This window comes from Aquarana catesbeiana, linkage group LG11 (assembly GCF_042186555.1).
Source record: "Aquarana catesbeiana isolate 2022-GZ linkage group LG11, ASM4218655v1, whole genome shotgun sequence".
NCBI lineage: Eukaryota > Metazoa > Chordata > Amphibia > Anura > Ranidae > Aquarana > Aquarana catesbeiana.
In genome coordinates, this window is record NC_133334.1 from 234,807,654 (window position 1) to 234,827,543 (window position 19,890).

General features: G+C 45.0%; 1 protein-coding gene across 3 annotated transcripts in view; it reads right to left on the reverse strand.

Annotated features, from left to right (window-relative positions):
* Positions 1 to 19,890, reverse strand: part of NLRC5 (NLR family CARD domain containing 5) — a 264,118-nt gene that overhangs the window by 171,174 nt on the left and 73,054 nt on the right. For all 3 annotated transcript variants that reach the window (XM_073605527.1, XM_073605525.1, XM_073605526.1), the window contains exon 3: positions 12,696 to 12,970. In XM_073605527.1, coding sequence (XP_073461628.1) covers positions 12,696 to 12,963 — 268 coding nt within the window. In that variant the 5' untranslated portion in view covers positions 12,964 to 12,970. The remainder of the gene's footprint in view (positions 1 to 12,695; positions 12,971 to 19,890) is intronic.

Below are 19,890 nucleotides of genomic sequence, written 5' to 3' on the forward strand. Positions count from 1 at the left end.
AAATGTTTTACTATCCAAAGTTAAAACAACAAGGACAGCAGATTTAATAGATGGAAAGATGAAAAATGGCTGAAGTTCCGCTTTAATGTAGTACAAATATATTAGACAGACTTTTGCAAACTATGTAGCCTTAGAGATGGGTTGATAACAAGAAGGCCTATGATAAGCATCCCCTTCATACAGCAATAAAAGCTTGCTTTTGTCCCTTTACGGTTCCTGTGCCTGCTTACTCAAGGGGGGGGGGGTTCAGTTCTCGTGCTCTTTATTGGTCATTGTGCCCGTTGTAAATGACTTTAGTGTTATGTGTTGCTGTGAGTCGGCCTCCTCTCTATATGTAATATCACCTAGGAGCATTTTTCTTTTAATGTATCAGGTTCCTTTAATTTATGGGCTTTTGATAAATTCATTTATATTAGCTACATTCTCAGAATGAATCTAGTTGACTGATTGACAGCTGTGAGACGTTTTCTGGGCCATTTGGCAACCAAGCTTACATTGGTATACATTGGTATATTTTATCATTCTGTTTTTAGTCACTATTCATGATCCCCCTATATAAGGCTGTATTGCAGTGTCACTCTGATGACGCAGACTAGGTGGGCGGGTCGGATTGCCAGATCAGCACCGCTATTAGTTACTATGGCAGCTAGTTCACTGGAGGCTCCCATTGACTGGTCTTATGTCTTATGACGTGTCACGTGTTCTTGTTCTTTGAATGATGTAAGTGCTGTGGGCGGGACGGATTGTCTCGTACTGTGGTGTTGACAGTTACCATGACAGGAGGGTGTGAGGGTATCATAACCCGGAAGTGAAGGGTGTTCTGTGGATCCTCTGCTAGCCTATCATGCTGCGCACCACAACCTGGAAGTGATCAGTGTGCTGGGCATGTTTTGATGACCAATCACGCTGTGTGTTACTTTTTGACACATTTCTCAGCTGCCAATAGCGTCATCCCTGACAGACGTCCCATCTCTGCTGGGTAGGCGGGGTTTTGAATGCATTTTCAAACAAACCAGGATTAGAACATTTATAAAAAGAAACTGACACACGGGTCCCCAACTTTATTCGCTGAGGAAGTCCTTACCCATGGACGATACGCGTGCGGGGGACTACATGACGTCAGTACAGTCACCTACCTGGTTCTATGCACTTTATATGTCTTGTATCCAAGCACTGGGACTCAGTGCCGTTTTTGTGAGTAATATTTTTTTTCATTAAACTAGTGTTTTTTATACATACGGAGAGCACTATATTTCTTTTATTTGAATTTTACATGATCAATGCATGCCTAAGAGTGTGATTTTTGGTTATCGAACGAATGTGGAGATTGACTGAAGGACCATACAGGAAGTCAGCCCTGTCAACTGCTATTATTACCCTTGTTAAGGGATTGCATGAATGACCTATCTGTTAGTTCAGAGGTCCATTCATTAAGGTGAGCAGCCTGTGCCTCTGGTGGCGGACAACACTGAAGTGGTTGCACAGTGGTTAATACTGTTTTCAAGCACCCTGTTCACTATCAAGGAGTCTTCTTTCTTCCTGTTGGTTTATCGGCTGATGACACCTTTCTGCTTCAAGAAATTTCACACTCTGAGACTTTCTGTTGTTGTTTTTTGTATTAGTAGTAGTTTCATCTGAGCGCTGCACTGCTTTTTTATCTGCGCTGATGGATAAAATTGACCATATACAGACAAATGTGGACTTTATCCGCCAGAACCTTGACTCCTTCCGCGGCCGTGTGGCGCAGGTGGGTCAGCGGGTCTCGGCGATGGAGGACACAGTGAGGGAACACTCCGGAGACCTACACTTACTGATGGCTAGAGGAAAAGCCCTGTAGAGCTGTGCAGAGGACGCTGAGAACCGAAACAGGCGTAACAACTTGCAAATCGTCGGCCTGGGCGTGCTTTTCCCCCTTCTTTACTATTGGGAGAGCTCATCGCATGCCGGCTACACGGGGACCACCGCCCCCCCGTACATTTATTTTCAAACAGTTACACTTTAAAGACAGGGACATGGTTCTGAGGGAGGCCAGAGCACTGCAGGAGCTGAAATTTGAGAACACCCGGCTAATTATATTCCCTGACTATTCCATGGAAACTCAGCGCCAGCGCAAATTGTTTGATGCTATTCGCGCCAAGCTGCGGGCTAAAGGTCTTAAATACAGCATGCTCTTTCCAGCAAGATTGCGGGTGAAAGATGGGGAGACAACTTGTTTTTTTACTTCGCCCGTAGAGGCCTCCTCCTGGATAGAGACAGTACACAGACATTGAGAACCACTCCTTTTCCCTTTTTGTTTTCCTTCCACTGCTGCAATAGACACTTCTCAGGAATATTACTATGGCCTGCTTGCAAAACGAGACAGTTTCACCTGCCTGGTGTAACTCATTACACATCACTGTGCCTGCATCCTGGGGAGGACCCTTGTGCAGAGCTGCTGGACGTGCTTCTGCTCCTGAGGGGTCTCTCCTGGAACTATGAATAGGACCCCTTGTCTTGTGACAACCTCCCCTCACTTCATTTACCCCCCCCCCATCCCAGCGGGATCCTGGTTCTTACACTTCTAACTCTGAAGGGGGAAGCTAGAGGGAAGCTGTTAAGACAGACTCTATGGAGATGGATATAAAATGGTGGCTGCGGCATGTGATTCTATTTTTCTGCCTGCAGGGGATCTAAACCCCTCCTCCCTCCTTCTTATCTAGGACTCATGTTACTCTGCAGATATGAGGAGGTTATAGGAACATGCTGTATACCTCCTGGGACCCTGCTCTCTTGGGCGGGGGTGGGGGGAGGGCTGATCTGGAATTACTGCAGATTTGTCTAAAGATCATTCATGTTATGTTACGTTTGCAACTCAAGTTTGTTTGCCCGCAGCTTAGGCTGGGAGACTGCACCGGTTCTTTATAATCCGGACTCCAATGCCCGGTCCATGTACTGTACTCCAGAGGACGGGCCTCTGGTGCCCTCTTGCACACTGTACCCCACAGAAGCCTGTTGCCTCTATTCTTTTTGGGTTTTTGTTCGGTTTGTTCACAATACTGCATATGAGAGTCAGTTTAGCCAATGTATTACATGTCTGTTGCTTTGCGTAGGGATCAATTTACAGGTTATTACGAATGGTAATGTGGTGGGCGGTCAGCTAACTATGGAGGTGCTCCCCCCTTCTTTTGATACGGCATTGAGGCTCTATGTCTATGTGTAAAATAGTGTCCTGGAACACCAAGGGCCTAAACTCTAAGATTAAGAGCTCATTGGTGTTTCAGTTCCTGCAGAGACAGTCCCCTCACATATGCATCCTCCAAGAGACCCACCTAATAGGGGAGAAAACTATGAGTCTCCGTAGACCGTGGGTGGGCCATGCATATCGCTCCACATTCTCTAACCTTGCAAGAGGGGTGAGTGTGTTGATCCGTAAGTCCCTATCTTTTCGCTTATTAGCACTAGAAGTGGATCCTGTTGGGCGGTATTTAATTATTTATGCAAATATAATGAGTCTAGAGGTGATCATTGTGGGATTGTACGTCCCCCCTACTGCCTCAATCTCTTTCCTCTATCAATTAGTGTCTAAAATCTCACAATATGCCACTGATAATGTTTTGCTGCTGGGAGACTTTAACATGGTCCCAGACCCTGGGGTGGACAGATTGTCCCAGTCATCTGGCTCTGCCATTGACCTACAGGCGTAGGCAGCGGCATTTAATTTTACAGATATATGAACAACAGGAACTCTGCTCCACTCTGCAAGACGACAAGCAAACCAACTTTGAAATTTATTTTATATTAGGTTAGTTTCCCACTCTCTAGCCACTAACATGCTCCTTATTCTCTTCCTTCTCACATTGGTGTCTTCTATCCTCAAATTATCTTTACTCTACCCCTCCTCTCTTCCCTGCAGCATGCACATATCACCCTCACTCCTACCCTCTCCCTACTATGGCACCCATCATCTCCTGCATTTGCTGCACCCACATGCTGACATAAACTCCAGGGCCACTAGACACGTGCGCTCATGCACATCCCACTCCCACCTTGCCTTCCTCACCCTCCTCCTTCTCCTAGTCTCAGGTGATATTTCTCCTAATCCTGGTCCGCCATTTTCCAAATGCAAGCCACATATCCAATACCCCTCCCCCTCTGGCAACCACCGCAATCCACTCAGTTTAATTTCTATCCCCCTACTTCCTCAAAGCACCCCACCAATCTCATGTGCCCTGTGGAACGCCCGCTCCATCTGTAACAAGCTAACATCTGTACATGACCTCTTCATCTCTCATGGCTTGAACATACTGGCCATAACAGAAACCTGGCTGCAAAATTTTGACTCAGCTTCTCCTGCTGCCCTCTCCCATGGTGGTCTCCATTGGACTCACTCCTCCAGACCCAACAGACAGAAAGGAGGTGGAGTTGGCTTCCTTCTGTCCCCACAAAGCACCTTCCAAGTCCTTACTGTCCCTCCCTCTCTATCCCTCTCTTCTTTCGAGATGCACTGTATTCGTCTGTTTTCTCCCATTTCTCTGAGGATTGCAGCAATTTATAGGCCTCCAGGACCGGTATCGCGCTTCATTGATGACTTTGCTGCCTGGCTACCCTACTTTCTCTCCTCTGAAATACCCACCATTATTCTTGGTGACTTTAACATTCCTGTCAATGTCAACAGCCCAACTACAGCTAAACTTCTCAACTTAACCTCATCTTTTGACCTAACCCAATGGACACATACTTCCACTCACTCCAATGGTAATACCCTTGACCTTGTATTCTCCCATCTCTGCAACCCTGGCAACCTCACCAACACCCCCTTTCCTCTATCTGATCACAACCTCATTACTTTCACTGTATCCTTGCCTCCAACCACCCATCCCTCCAAGCAGCAAACAATTACTTGTAGAAACCTTCGCCACTTTAACCCTTCTCTTCTCTATTCTGCTACTGACAACCTATATGACATAATCTCTCCCCTGTCCTGTCCTGACCTGGCCACTTCTGTCTACAACAGTTCACTCTCATCATCACTAGATGCACTTGCTCCCCTAACCACACGCAGAATTAGGCCCCGACCGTTACAACCCTGGCAAACTGACAACACTAGAAATCTCAAGAGACATTGCCGTGCTCTTGAACGACTGTGGCGTAAAACCAAATGCCTGCAAGATTTCACCCTATATAAATCTGCCCTTCTAAAATACAATTCATGCCTCCATGCTGCCAAACAAGCCTACTTTGTCTCTCTTATTAATTCCTTGTCATCCAGTCCCCGTCGGCTCTTCTCAACCTTTAACTCTCTGCTTCGTCCACCACCCCCTCTACCCACTAACTCACTCACTGCCCAAGAGATTGCCAATCACTTCAAAGACAAGATCAATGCAATTCGTGAGGACATCTCCACTGTGCGTACATCTTCCCCACCCATCATACCTTGCCCAGCAGCACATTCAACCCTCTCCTCTTTTGAATTGGCTACTACGGAAGAGGTTACAAAAATTTTCTCGAATGCCCACCTAACCAATTGTCCCTTGGATCCTGTTCCCTCACAACTACTACGGTCACCCTCTTCTTCTATCCTATGCTCCCTCACCCACATCTTCAATCTCTCCCTTTCTAGTGGCATTTTCCCCTCCCCTCTAAAACATGCACAGATCACTCCCATTCTTAAAAAGCCCTCACTGGACCCTACCGACCTGAACAACTTAAGACCCATCTCATTACTCCCATTCACCTCTAAACTTCTAGAACACTTAGTCTACAACCGTCTTAGCTCCTACCTCAATGAAAATAACCTTCTTGACCCCTTACAGTCTGGCTTTCGCTCGCAGCACTCCACGGAAACTACCTTACTAAAACTCACTAACGATTTACTAACTGCTAAAACCAACAGCCAGTACTCCATACTCCTACTACTTGACCTCTCTACGGCCTTTGATACTGTTGACCACCCGCTCCTTCTCAATAAACTACATTCCCTTGGCCTCCGAGATTCTGCTCTATCCTGGTTCTCTGGCTATTTATCACAGCGCTCCTTCAGTGTCACCTACAACTCTGTCTCCTCCTCTCCATTGCCCCTTTCTGTGGGGGTCCCCCAAGGCTCGGTTCTTGGACCCCTTCTCTTCTCTATCTACACCACCTCCCTTGGTCACCTAATAACTGCCCACGGCTTCCAATACCACTTATACGCTGATGACACCCAAATCTATCTGTCTACTCCTCACCTCACTCCTTCAGTCTCCTCTCGCATTACTAACTTACTAACTGACATATCAGCATGGATGTCGCACCACTTCCTTAAACTAAATCTCTCTAAAACTGAGCTATTAATATTCCCCCCCGCCCGTGCCCCCCTCCATGACTTTTCCATCAAAATCAACAATGCAACCATCAGTCCCTCCCCTCACGCCAGCGTACTAGGTGTAATCCTAGACTCCGACTTGTCATTTCAGCCTCAAATCCAATCATTGTCAAAAGTTTGTAGAATTCACCTCCGTAACATCTCTAAAATTCGCCCTTTTTTAACAAATGAAACCACCAAGCTCCTCATTCACTCCCTTGTTATCTCTCGCCTTGACTATTGCAACTCCATTCTCATTGGCCTACCGCTCCATAGGCTATCCCCTCTTCAGTCTATCATGAATGCTGCTGCCAGACTTATCCACCTTACCAACCGTTCAGTGTCTGCCAGCCCTCTACTTCAATCCCTACACTGGCTCCCAATCACCCAGCGAATTAAATTCAAAATTCTAACCACAACATACAAAGCCATTCACAACTCTGCCCCAAGCTACATCACTAATCTTGTCTCCAAATATCACCCAAATCGTCCTCTCCGCTCTTCTCAAGACCTCCTGCTTTCAAGCTCTCTCATCTCCTCCTCCCATGCTCGTCTCCAGGATTTCTCCAGAGCCTCTCCCATCCTCTGGAACTCGCTACCTCCATCTATCCGGCTATCCCCTACTCTTGCTACCTTCAGGCAATCCCTGAAAACTCATCTCTTCAGGAAAGCCTATCACGTCTCCAACTAATCTCCTACCACTTCCACCAGCTCATTCCCCACAGTTACAACCTTTTGTACCACCTGCCCCACCCTATTAGATTGTAAGCTCTTCTGAGCAGGGCCCTCTTAATCCTATTGTATTGTATTGTATTATATTATAACTGTATTGTCTCCCTTTTATATTGTAAAGCGCTGCGTAAACTGTTGGCGCTATATAAATCCTGAATAATAATAATAATAATAATAATATATGGCCGTGGAGACACCCCCAACTGAGGCATTTACCTGCCACTCAGCCACCTACAAAACGTTCTCCAGGATAGATTTGGTCTACTCTGGGGGGTCTGTCCTTTCTAAGGTAAAAGACATCACCATCCTCCCCAGGGGGATCTCGGATCATGGCCCAGTCTCCCTGCAGCTTGAGTTGGGGTGCACTACTTCGGAGGGCCTATGGCGACTCTCCAGATTCTGGTTATCTGAGTTGTGGGTAGATGTCCCAGGCAAGACTGATATGAAAGCTTTCTGGAATACTTGGGACAGATCTGTCCCCGTCCCTGACATCTGAGATGCATTTAACGTCTGTATGAGGGATATATTTCAGGCACACATCGGTAACGTTCGCAGAGGAGCCCACAGGGAGCTCCAAGAGGCAGAGGCTAGGGCTGGGGCGCTTGAGGCTGCCTACGTTAGGGACCGTGCCCCCCAGGTATATTCATCCCTTTAAGAGGCCTTGAGGGACGTGTCCCTTATGTGTATATCCACCACAAAAATACATCTCCTCCGTCATAGTCAGAGGATTTTTGAGCAAGGAGAGAGGAGTGGTCGTCTGCTGGCATGGTTGTCAAGGGAGCACTCCTCTCCAGTGTCCATATCCCGTATCCAGTCTCCTAGTGGGGAGATCCTAACGGATTCTTCTCAAATTAATGCCCAGTTTGCAGCTTATTACCAGGAACTGTATAGCTCTAGAGTGCAGTTTACTGATCAGGAGCTGCAGGCATATTTGGAGCAGGTAATTTTGGCATGCCCTACAGATGCTACCAGGGAGAGGCTGGATAGCCCCCTTACCCTTAAAGAAATTCAGGTGGCAGTCAAGTCTCTGCAAAGTGGGAAGACGCCGGGACCTGATGGGTACCCAGCGGAATTCTACAAACAATATGGGGACGATCTTTTGCCCACATATTGCGAAGTCCTACTGAAGGCTCTCAAGAATGGCGCCCTCCCCCCCTCTATGTCGGAGGCAGTGGTAGTTGTCCTTCCTAAGCCTGGCAAGAATCCTAAACTATACTCCTCTTACCGGCCAATAAATGTTTACTTAAGTGTTGACTTAAAAATACTTGCTAAAGTATTGGCCGGTCGATTGAATTCAATAATAACAGCCCTAGTCCACCCTGATTAGTCTGGGTTCATGCCGGGCAGAGGGACAGATATACGCAGACTTTTGACGCATATAGATAGTGCTCAAGGGGACAGCCTGGGAGTGGTGGTGTCTCTTGATGCCGAAAAAGCATTTGATTTGTTTGAATGGGAAAACCTCTGGGCTGTCCTCCAGAAATTTGGATTTGGTCCAACATTTATCAAATGGTTGCGCCTGATGTATGCCTCCCCAAGAGCTAGGGTGCGTACTAACAACTCACTCTCGGGGGACTTCCCACTGGGCAAGGATACCAGACAAGGGTGCCCACTGTCACCTGGGTTGTTTGCTTTGGCTGTGAAGACCCTGGCATCAAGGATTCGGGCAGAGCCTGCGATCCGGGGAATCCAGATGGGAGTGGTGGAGGAGAAAATATCCTTATATGCAGATGACACTATCCTGTATTTGGATGATGTCTCCTTTTCACTCCCAGTTGCCTTGCAGTTGGTCAACGAGTTTAGGTCATACTCGGGAGTTAGAGTGAATTGGGGAAAATCTCTGATCTTCCTCTTGAACCCTGCCAGGCCCAGACCACCTATTCAGAGTCAGTTGGTTTGGGTTGACAGCTTTAAGCATCTGGAGATCCGTAGGGGGGGGGGGGGGGGGGGGGGCGATGGCCAAGTATATGGATCTAAATCTAAATCCCCTGCTAGCACAGTTTTCAAAATGCTGCACAGATTGGAGGTCACTCCCTCTGACACCAGTAGGGAGAGTTAATCTAATTAAGATGGTCTTCCTCCCAAAGTTTCTCTATCTGTTCAGAAATAGCCCGATACTGATTCCGGCATCATATTTTAACAAACTTAAAACCATAGTCACCTCCTTTCTGTGGTTGGGTAAGGTGCCGAGACTGGCAATGTCCACACTACAGTTGTCAGTGGGGCAGGGAGGGTTGGCCCTCCCCAACTTTCAGCAATATTATTGGGCGGCCGTACTAGTGACGGCCCGATGGTGGTTCTCGCAACCCAAGGACAATCCGGCAGTGACCCTGGAAGCTGCGATTCTGGGATCATATGCCGCGCTTAGCAACTTAGTGTTTAGTGGAGTCAGGGCCCATCCTAACTTGACGACCCTAATGCGCACAACCATTACAGTCTGGCACAGAGCCAGGGCGATTTATCGCTCTCCAGACACAATTTCACCCCATACATCCCTATGGGGCACCCCTAATCTAACGGAGGGTGGGTTGAGCACATTCCCGGAACTTAAAGAAAGGTATAGACTACCCAACTGGATGTTCTTTCGTTTTCTACAAGTGAGACATGCGTTTCAACATCAATTTCCCAGTGGTGTCACCCTTGAGTCAGACCCGGTGGAACGATTGCTAACCACCAAGTTCTGACAGCACCTCTATCATCAATATATTTCCACATATCAGCCTCCATGCCCACAAAACTCACTAAAGCATTTGCAAGCTGGAAAGGAGATTTGCCGTCTCTTGAGGAGGAGGAGTGGGAGACCTGTGTCTCCTCATATGTTTCTAATATGATCTCCACTAGAGACCGATTCCTGCAACTAAAATTCTTGCACAGGGTCTACTATACGCCTTGTAGACTGGCTGCTATCTACCCGGACAGGTCCCCAGCCTGCCCTAGATGTGGAGACCCAGAGGCCTCCTTTATACACATGACATGGTCATGTCCCCTATTGCAGGAGTTCTGGGAACAGGTCCTGGCGGATGTTAACCAGGAGGCGGGGACCTCTATCCCATTGTGCCCCAAAACTATGCTATTAAATGTGACCACTGACTCTAGTATTGGGAAATATACGAAATTGTTTATAGCATACTCTACCTATTACGCCAGTAGGGAAACTATGCTGAAATGGAAATCAAGGACACCACCTGCCGTCACCGCCTGGAGAAACACCCTAAACGCTGTTTGAAGGTGCTCCCCTCCCTCCGCCCCCTCCTCTCCTCCCCCCCCCCTTCCCTTATCCCCCCCCATATATCTTCCACATCCAGTTCAGCCTGACTCACGTCCCTCCCCCCCCCCCCCCCACTCCCTTCCCCCTTGGGGAAACCCCTTCTATCATAACTATTTAGAACTCACTGGTTCGGGTGAGGGTGTTCTCCTGGTAATGATTTGCTAACCATAATCACAAACTCTGTTGAAAGCTTGGCAGTTATTGATAATGCAAATACCTGTAAATAATACCACTGTGCTCATACTAATCTCATGCTTTATGTACATTACACATGTCTAAAAGTCAGTTCACAAATAATAGTAAACAAATACATGTGTTAAAAAAATTTTGTGGTCTAGCCACATGCTATTTACCAAATGTATTCAATTACTAGCTGTTTGTTAAGTTGCCGGCACCCTTTGCATCCTTAACAACCAATGACTCATCTGCTGTCAGTGGTGATTCATGGCAGAATGTAAACAAAAGAGCTGACAGCTATTTTTTTTTAATTGTGTACATGTCTCCCCTTCAGATCTGGTATTGATTTTGGAGGAGACCTCACGCATAAGGTTCCCCCCAAAAAACCATAGCAGACCCTTATCCAAGCATGCAGCATTCATTCACCAATAATTAGAATATGAAATAAACACATCCTGATATGGATTGGGGGGAGAGGGGAAATCACTTGCCATTTTTTTTTTTTTGTTTGTTTTTCTTTAAACTTGTTACTGTTGGCTCTTTTTTTTTTACATTCTTCTGTCAGCGGGGAATCCCCCACTGACAGCAGGGATGAGTCATGGTTGTTAGGATGCTGGCGGGTGCCGGCTCTTTAACAACCAGCATCCCTGAACTGAACTGTCACATTTAGCAGTAGTATGAACACCACTGCAATATGTTTCACTTCCAGCTGCAGCCAGGGGTCCGGTCTGCGCTAAAATAAGTTGGAGAAATACACGCAAATACCACAAAAGAAAAAATTTAAAGCAAGATGTATTAAACATGTGTTTGTTTGTAAATTGACTGATTTCGAGATAAACTCTAAAACTCTAATGCTCATGTGGTATTTAACTCTTAGTGAATTGGGCCCACAAAGAGAAATAAAAACCCGACAGATGTTCTAACACTCTTCCCTACTTTAAAAATAGAATGTACTTTTGTTGCTGTTCCTGAACCCATAAGAGATAGGTATGTCTTCGCTTCCTGTACTTGAGACACACAGGGATCGATTAAGTTAAACTGGAGAGAGAAAAATCTGGTGCAGCACTGCGTACAAACCAATCAGTTTACAGTTTTATTCTTAAAGCTTAGTTGAACACGCTGAAGTTAGAAGCTGATTGGCTCCCATGTACAGCTGTTTCAGATTTTGCTCTCTCCAGTTTGGTTAATCAACCACACTGTCACTGTTACAGGAAGAGAAGGTACATTTCTTCAACGTGAACACAGAGAGGAAAACAATGACCTGAAAGAGGTTAAAACCCTTCCCCAATGTAAATACAAAACTAAGAAACCATTCCCCATTCTATGCACCAGTTAAAATAAAGGAAAATTGCTTGATTGCCCCATCAACACAGAATTGATGGGGGAATCCCTCCTGCAGCTTTTGTATTCTAATGCCACGGACACACGATCGGAATTTCTCCCGCAAAAGACCGATGAGAGTTTTTTGGCGGAAAATGCGACCGTGTGTATGCTCCATCGGACTTTTGCTGGCCGAATTCCAGCCAGCAAAAGATTGAGAGCAGGTTCTCAATTTTTCGGTCAGAAAAAGTTCCTATCAGAAAATGCGATCGTCTGTAGCAATTCTGACGCGCAAAATTCCTACGCTCGCTCGGAAACAATTCGACGCATGCATGGAAGCATTGAACTTCATTTTCTCGGCTCGTCTTAGTGTTCTACATCACCGCGTTCTTCACGGTTGAAAGTTCAGCGAACTTTTGTGTGACCGTGTGTATGCAAGGCAAGCTTGAGCGGAATCCTGTCGGAAAAGCCATCATATCTTTTTCCGACGAGAAGTCCAATCGTGTGTACATGGCATTACAGTGGGAGGTTTCCATCAGAACACAATGATCACTGCTGCCGGCTATAGCCACAGCAGTGTTGGTTGTACTGAAGTCGACCATTAGATCAACTCCAGTACAACCAGCTTGCTTATAGATGGGTTTAAATTTGGCCAGTTCCTGCTGAACCGGGCAAATTTCTATCTGTCTATGGCTGATCAAAGTAAACTTTCGCCACTCAATACAAAATGAATTAACCCTTTCCCATTCTACATACAGTATATCTAATTAACCCTTCTCTACACACAACTATCTAACCCTTACCCATGCTATACAAAACCCAAGCAATGGCTGCAGTTGAGCTTTCCAACTATCCCCCCAAGCACAAAATGAGACTAACCTCCAGCCAGGCTGATGAGTTGTGCCTCCAGATCCAGAGGAAGTTGACAGTACATGCAGATGTAGTCTATAAGATCCCTCCATTCTGCAATGTGGAATCTCCTCACTTGTTGGATAATGGCGGAGACCTTTCCTCTTTCATCTGTCATCTGAAATGCATGGCTAAAGTCTGCATCAGGAAGAAGATTTTGCACGGTCTCCACCAGCCAAGCAACATTCGAGCAAAGAAATTCCTCCAACCGGGGTATGACATTTTCTATATCTTCCATTTTGAAACTGAAAGAGAAGATTATTTTTACACATCTAATTTTTCTTTTATACTCAAAAAATAAAAACTCCAGTGAAGCAGGTCATTGCACGGTTTAATTATGATTATTTCTAAATTTTAAGCTGACAGATTTGTGAAATGATTGACATACCCTTATGATGTGCTCACCACTACCGTGCTATAAGGTTGCACAGGATAAGTGACAACACCGGGCATGCAGAGCCTGGAAACATCCTGCCACTTGTCCAGCTCCTGGTTGTTCTTTGGGTGTATTTACACTTGTGATCGCTACCAAGAGTTTTTTAAGCTATCACATATCACATAAGTATCACATATGCTTTTTTTTTATGTAAAGAGAATGCATACTAAGTAATGTGTATTAGTAACACTTATGCCGCGTACACACGGGCGGACTTTTCAACCGGACTGGGCTTCATCGGACCTTCAGCTGACTTTTTCTGTTGAAAATCAGACGGACTTTAGATTTGGAACATGTTTCAAATCTTTCCGACGGACTCGAGTCCGGTCAAAAAATCAGTTTGTCCGTATGCTAGTCCGACAGACAAAAAAGGACGCAAGGGCAGCTATTGGCTACTGGCTATCAACGTCCATATTCTGGTCCCTTCGTACGTCATCACGTTCATACCAACGGACTTTAGTCCGTTCGTGTGTGGGCAAGTCCGGTCGTCCGAAAGTCCGTCGTAACTCCATCGAAAGTCCGTCTGAAAGACCATCGGACGTTTGATGCTGAAAAGTCCGCCCGTGTGTACACAGATTTACAGGTATTTCTCTTTACAGGTATTTCATCTACTTTTCATCTTTGTTTGAACGTCATCCAAGGTCACCATCTAGTTCCCACACTAAAGTTGAACTATTAACTACACTATTCAATTTACACTCTTAAATCTTTTTTGTTCAGCCTACAGGCTGAATCGATACAATCTAAGAGATTACTCCATCCATGCTACAGAGCATTGATGAACGAATCTCCCGCTGCGACTATTTTGTATTCTCACATGAAATTTAGTTTGCTATAGTACTCAGTATCATTACCAATTGTGGTTTTTTTTTAAATAAATACTTGTTTTTCCTTGCATGCATGTGCTCCAGCAATAGCTATTGTACATGGCATTTTCAGGGCGGTTTTCCTGATTGTGACAACAATAGACCATGTCGGTGTCATGTGTGCTTAAATACAACAATGGCAGCTATTCTGTCTATTTTGTTGCTCTTTTGGATTTATTGCACATACAATAAAAGTCTTCAGCTGCCTTGGAAAGATGATATCTCAGCTTCTGGTTTGTTGCTGTCCTTTAAGGAGGAAAGGGCTGCGTCCGGGTGAGCCCACTCCCAGCGTGTGCACTGTTACATTAGAAAAACAAAGAAATCCCAGCGCTAACATAAAAACCCCCCAAATAAGCTGCAGTTCAACTGTGGGATATGCACAACAAACAACAAAGAAAAAACGGCGCTATACTCTGAATGAAAAGTGCATAAAACCTCAATATATGCAAATAACATAAAAAAAGAGCATCAAATCGCATCAAATAATGCATACATAATAACAAAGTCCGTGGATATAGAAAAAGAAGAAAAAGGTCTAGTGAGGGGATGGGAAAAATCCCCAAACAGTTCTCCGTGAAAATCAGATGAAAAATAGAAATACAACACACCATACACCGTGATCCTCCACCACCAAAAATATGCGCTTACCAGATGGCAAACGCAAACAGGCACGTCTCAGGATTACATCCAGGTTGGGCAGCTGGCACTGACACACTCCTCCGGATAACACAGTGGATGGTAAGCGTCTCAAGCGTGTCAAGGCTGGATCCAGAGTCTTATCAGCGATATCCCTCTGTGCAGCGTACCTCCAACCACACAACAACCCGAGTTTAAGGGCATAGGGGTAAAGAGAAAGCAGCCATAGCGTAATCCCGATAGAGCAATAGACCTCACTAGACCTTTTTCTTCTTTTTCTATACCCACGGACTTTTTCATTATGTATGCATTATTTGATTTGATTTGATGCTCTTTTTTTATGTTATTTGCATATATTGAGGTTTTATGCACTTTTCATTCAGAGTATAGCGCAGTTTTTTCTTTGTTTTTTTTTTCCGTGTTACATTAGACCCATAACTTGGAATGCAGATAGTTTAGAGTTGAAGGTCACAGTTATCAGAGATGCCTTGACATGGCAGTGTGGGTTCCATAGCTGGGACATTGTAGTTTAGAATTAGGGGCCACACTTATCAGAGGTGCCTTGACATGGCAGTGTGGCTTCCATAGGTGGGATTTCATAGTTTAGAATTAAGGGCCATGCTTATCAGAGATGCCTTGACATGGCAGTGTGGCTTCCATAGGTGGGATTTCATAGTTTAGAATTAGGGGCCAGGCTTATCAGAGATGCCTTCACATGGCAGTGTGGCTTCCATAGGTGGGATTTTGTAGTTTAGAGTTAGGTGCCATACTTATCAGAGGTGCCCTGATGTGGTCGTGTGGATTTCACATGTATTTGTATATGTATGCTGGGGAACCCTTCTGTTTAGAACACTTGTACTCTCCATCAAAAGCCCTTGTGAAAACACAAGAGCTCAGCTGGGAGACAGGGATGGAGTGTGTTCACCCTAGACCAGCAAGGCCCTGAGCAAGGGTCAGCAAATGAATCAGAGGAAGAATGGATCCCTCCTAAAAGGGCACGGCGCTCTGGAAACCAGGCAGCCACCAGCAATATACCCCACGATCAAATTCCCAGGCCCAGTACCAGCGTTGCCGCCAGCGATAGACCCAAGAACAAAGGCCCAGTACCAGAGCTGCCACCAGCGATAGACCCCAATAACAAAGGCCCAATACCAGAGCTGCACCAGCGATAGAATCCAAAATCAAAGGCCCACTACCAGCGTTGCCGTAAGCGAAAGACCACAAGAAATGCCTAGGCCCAGTGGCAGCGCTGCCGCAGCATCTTGCCCAGATACCAGCACAGAAACTTCAATTCCCCAACTACGAGCACTGGAGTGCCACGTCCCCCAAGAGCCAGGGCTGCTACACATCTTCCAGCTGGTCTTGCCAATCCAACATGGCTGCCTTCCAACTCAGGATCAGCAAGAATTCCCCCTTTCACCGCACAGCCAGGTGTGCAGGCCAATACCCAAACTTTTACAGAAATAGATTGTTTTTTTTTAATTTTGCCCCACACTTTGCTGCAATCCATCGTGGACTGGACCAATTTATTTGCCCAGCAGCATATTGCCAACAACCCCCAATCATCATACACCTGTCCATTTGAGTGGAAGCATTTGACTCTGGAGGAGTTCAAAGGGTTTATGGGCCTCACCATAAACATGGGGCTTACAAAAAAAATGAAGGACATGCCTATTGGTCCACCAACCCCATCTGCCACAAGCCCATTTATTCTGCCGTAATGCCCAGGTCCCGATATGAGATGATTATGCTATTCCTTCATTTCATTGACACCCAGTGCCCTCCCCGCAATCATCCAAATTACGATAAGTTATATAAAATTCACCCACTCATAAATTTCTTTTCCCAACGATTTGCAGGACTCTATGTCCCCATTCAGCATATATGTGTAGATGAGTCCCTGGTACCCTTTTCAGGCCGACTAGGAATAAAGCAATACATTCCTAAGAAAAGGGCCAAATATGGAGTGAAATTTTATAAGCTTTGCGAGAGAGATATCTGTATGCGTTCCCCATATACGAAGGAAGAGATTCCCAGCTCCAGCCCCCTGAGTGCCCGGCCTACATGGGCACAACTGGTAAAATTGTATGGAACCTGGCATACCCACTGCTGAAGAAAGGTTACCACATATACCTGGATAACTTCTACACCAGCCTGCCCCTTTTCAAATACCTTGCAGAAACCCTGGCCTGCGGAAGTTCCAGAAAGGATAGAAAGGGATTCCCACAAGCCATAGTGAAAAAAACTGCGAAGGGGAAAAAGAGCAACTTTGAGATGCAACGAAGTGCTGGCCTTCAGGTGGAAGGATACCAGGAATGTGTACATGATGTCCACCATCCATGATGACACTACAATTGAAGTTCAGAGAAGACGAGGTCCCATTGAAAAGCCAATATGTGTACAAGATTGCAATCTCTACATGGGGAGGTGGATTTCAACAACTAAATGTTTCAGCCCTATTTGTCAATAAGGAGGTCCCGTTTCTGGTACAAGAAAGTAGTAATCTATTTAATTAATTTGGCCATTTATAATGCCAACATAATTCACACCAAATCCACGGAAAGCCCTGCCCACTTACGAAGAAGTTGTCATGTCCCTCATCTACCAACAAAGACCCCCCTCAGAAAACCTTCGCTCTGATGCTGTTAGCTGACTTCGTGAGCGCCACTTCCCGGACAACAGTCCACCATCTGAAGCAGGCCGAAGACGTCAAAAAAGATGTTGAGTATGCAGCAAAAGTGGATTTCAAAGAGATACCAGCTACCATTGTCCCCAGTGTCCCTCCGAATCCGGCCTTTGCATTGGTGACAATGGTGAATGCTACCGACTGTATCACAACTAAAATATTAGCTCATATTCTTAACCATTTCCCCATTTTCATCATCTGTGCTGACCATTTCCCATGCTTCCTCAAATAACCATGCCACTGCCTTTCACGTGAACTGACCCTGGCCTGTTTTTGACTATGCCTCTGCCTACTGTTTGGACTGCTTGCACGTGAACTGACAATGGCCTGTTTTATGGACTATGCTTTTGCCTACCGCTTAAGGTAAAAGCTTCTGGAAAAAATGAACCGTTCAAAAGACTCATTATGCCTCATAGATTATACATTGGTGTGATTGCTTTCCAAAATAGGGTCATTTTGTGGGCGTTTCCATTGTCCTGGTGCTCCAGGGCCTTCAAAAGTGTGATAGGTCATCATGAAATTATATGTGTAATTTATGTCCCTAGAACACCTGACGGTGATCCTTGCATGTGGGGCCTCTGTATGTGGCCAGGCTGTGAAAAAGTCTCACACATGTGGATGTGCATACTAAGGAGGAGTAGCGGAATGTGTTTTGGTGTGTAGTTGCAAGCATGCATATGCTGTGTGAGAGAAATAACCTGTTAGTATGACAATTTTGTAAAGGAAGAAAAAAAAACACAAATCTTCAGTTTGCAAAGAATTGTGGGAAAAAAATTACAACTTCAAAAAACACACCAGGCAACTTACTAAATATCTTGGGATGCCTACTTTCCAAAAGGGGCCATTTGTGGGGGTATTTGTACTTTCCTGGCTTGTTAGCCTCTCAAGAAATGAGATAGGCCTTCAGTACATCAGGTGTGATCAATTTTCAATGATTGGCACCATAGCTTGTAGACTCTATAACTTTCACAAAGACCAAATAATATACACTAATTAGAGTTATTTTTACCAAATTTTGTAGCCGTATAAATTTTGGCCAAAATTTATGAAGAAAAACTACTAATTTACAAAATTTTATGACAGAAACAAAGAAAAAGGCAGTCTTTTTTTTTATTTATAGCACAAAAAATAAAAAACCCACGACTGATTAAATACCACCAAAAGGTATTTATTTTAAAGGTATTTTTTTGTGTGAAAAAAAGGATGCAAATTTCATGTGGGTACAGTGTTGCATGACTGAGTAATTGTCATTCAAATTGCGGGAGAGGCTTGTTTCATGTCATTGACTATATAAATTAAGAATGATCAGTTATAGTCCTAGGGCGTATGGCTACCACATACAACTTGATTTCCTCTCACTCAGCCCCTTCCATGCTAATCCTTATTGCTGATTATTATATTCATGTAGCACCTGTCTGAATACTTGAACAATGACTACATCTGATAGGATGCAGGTTCTGTTCAACGGATAATTTTCTAGCTGACTCATTCAGTTTTATAAATGTAATAGAGCTGGGTGGTGCTTGCATGGCTAGAATTGCAAGGCTAGAATTTAGGCCGGTTTAGCAGGAATGAGCTGTGATGGCAGTTATTGTATTTCCATCTCCCCATGTTCATATCAAGCATAACCAATAATGACTAAATGGACAAATCGTACAATGTTAGGAAACAGGCTGGACAGGTTCCCCAACGTTTTTTTTCGTTTATAAATATTTTTATACAAATTCATATAAATTCTTAATACTTACAGTATCTCACAAAAGTGAGTACACCCATCACATTTTTGTAAATATTTTATTATATCTTTTCATGTGACAACACTGAAGAAATGACACTTTGCTACAATGTAAAGTAGTGAGTGTACAGCTTGTATAACAGTGTAAATTTGCTGTCCTCTCAAAATAACTCAACACACAGCCATTAATGTCTAAACCACTGGCAACAAAAGTGAGTACACCCATAAGTGAAAATGTCCAAATTGGGCCCAATTAGCCATTTTCCCTTCCCCGTGTCATGTGACTCATTAGTGTTACAAGGTCTCATGTGTGAATGGGGAGCAGGTGTGTTAAAGTTGGTGTTATTGATCTCATTCTCTCATACTGGTCACTGGAAGTTCAACATGGCACCTCATGGCAAAGAACTCTCTGAGGATCTAAAAAAAAAGAATTGTTGCTCTACATAAAGATGGCCTAGGCTATAAGAAGATTGCCAAGACCCTGAAACTGAGCTGCAGCACGGTGGCCAAGACCATACAGTGGTTTAACAAGACAGGTTCCACTCAGAATAGTCATCGCCATGGTCGACCAAGGAGGTTGAGTGCAGGTGCTCAGCATCATATCCAGAGGTTGTCTTTGGGAAATAGACGTATGAGTGCTGCCAGCATTGCTGCAGAGGTTGAAGGGGTGGAGGATCAGCCTGAAAGTGCTCAGACCATACGCTGCACACTGCATTAAATTGGTCTGCATGGCTGTTGTCCCAGAAAGAAGCCTCTTTTAACCACTTCATCACTGGGCACTTAAACCCCCTTCCTAACCAGACCAA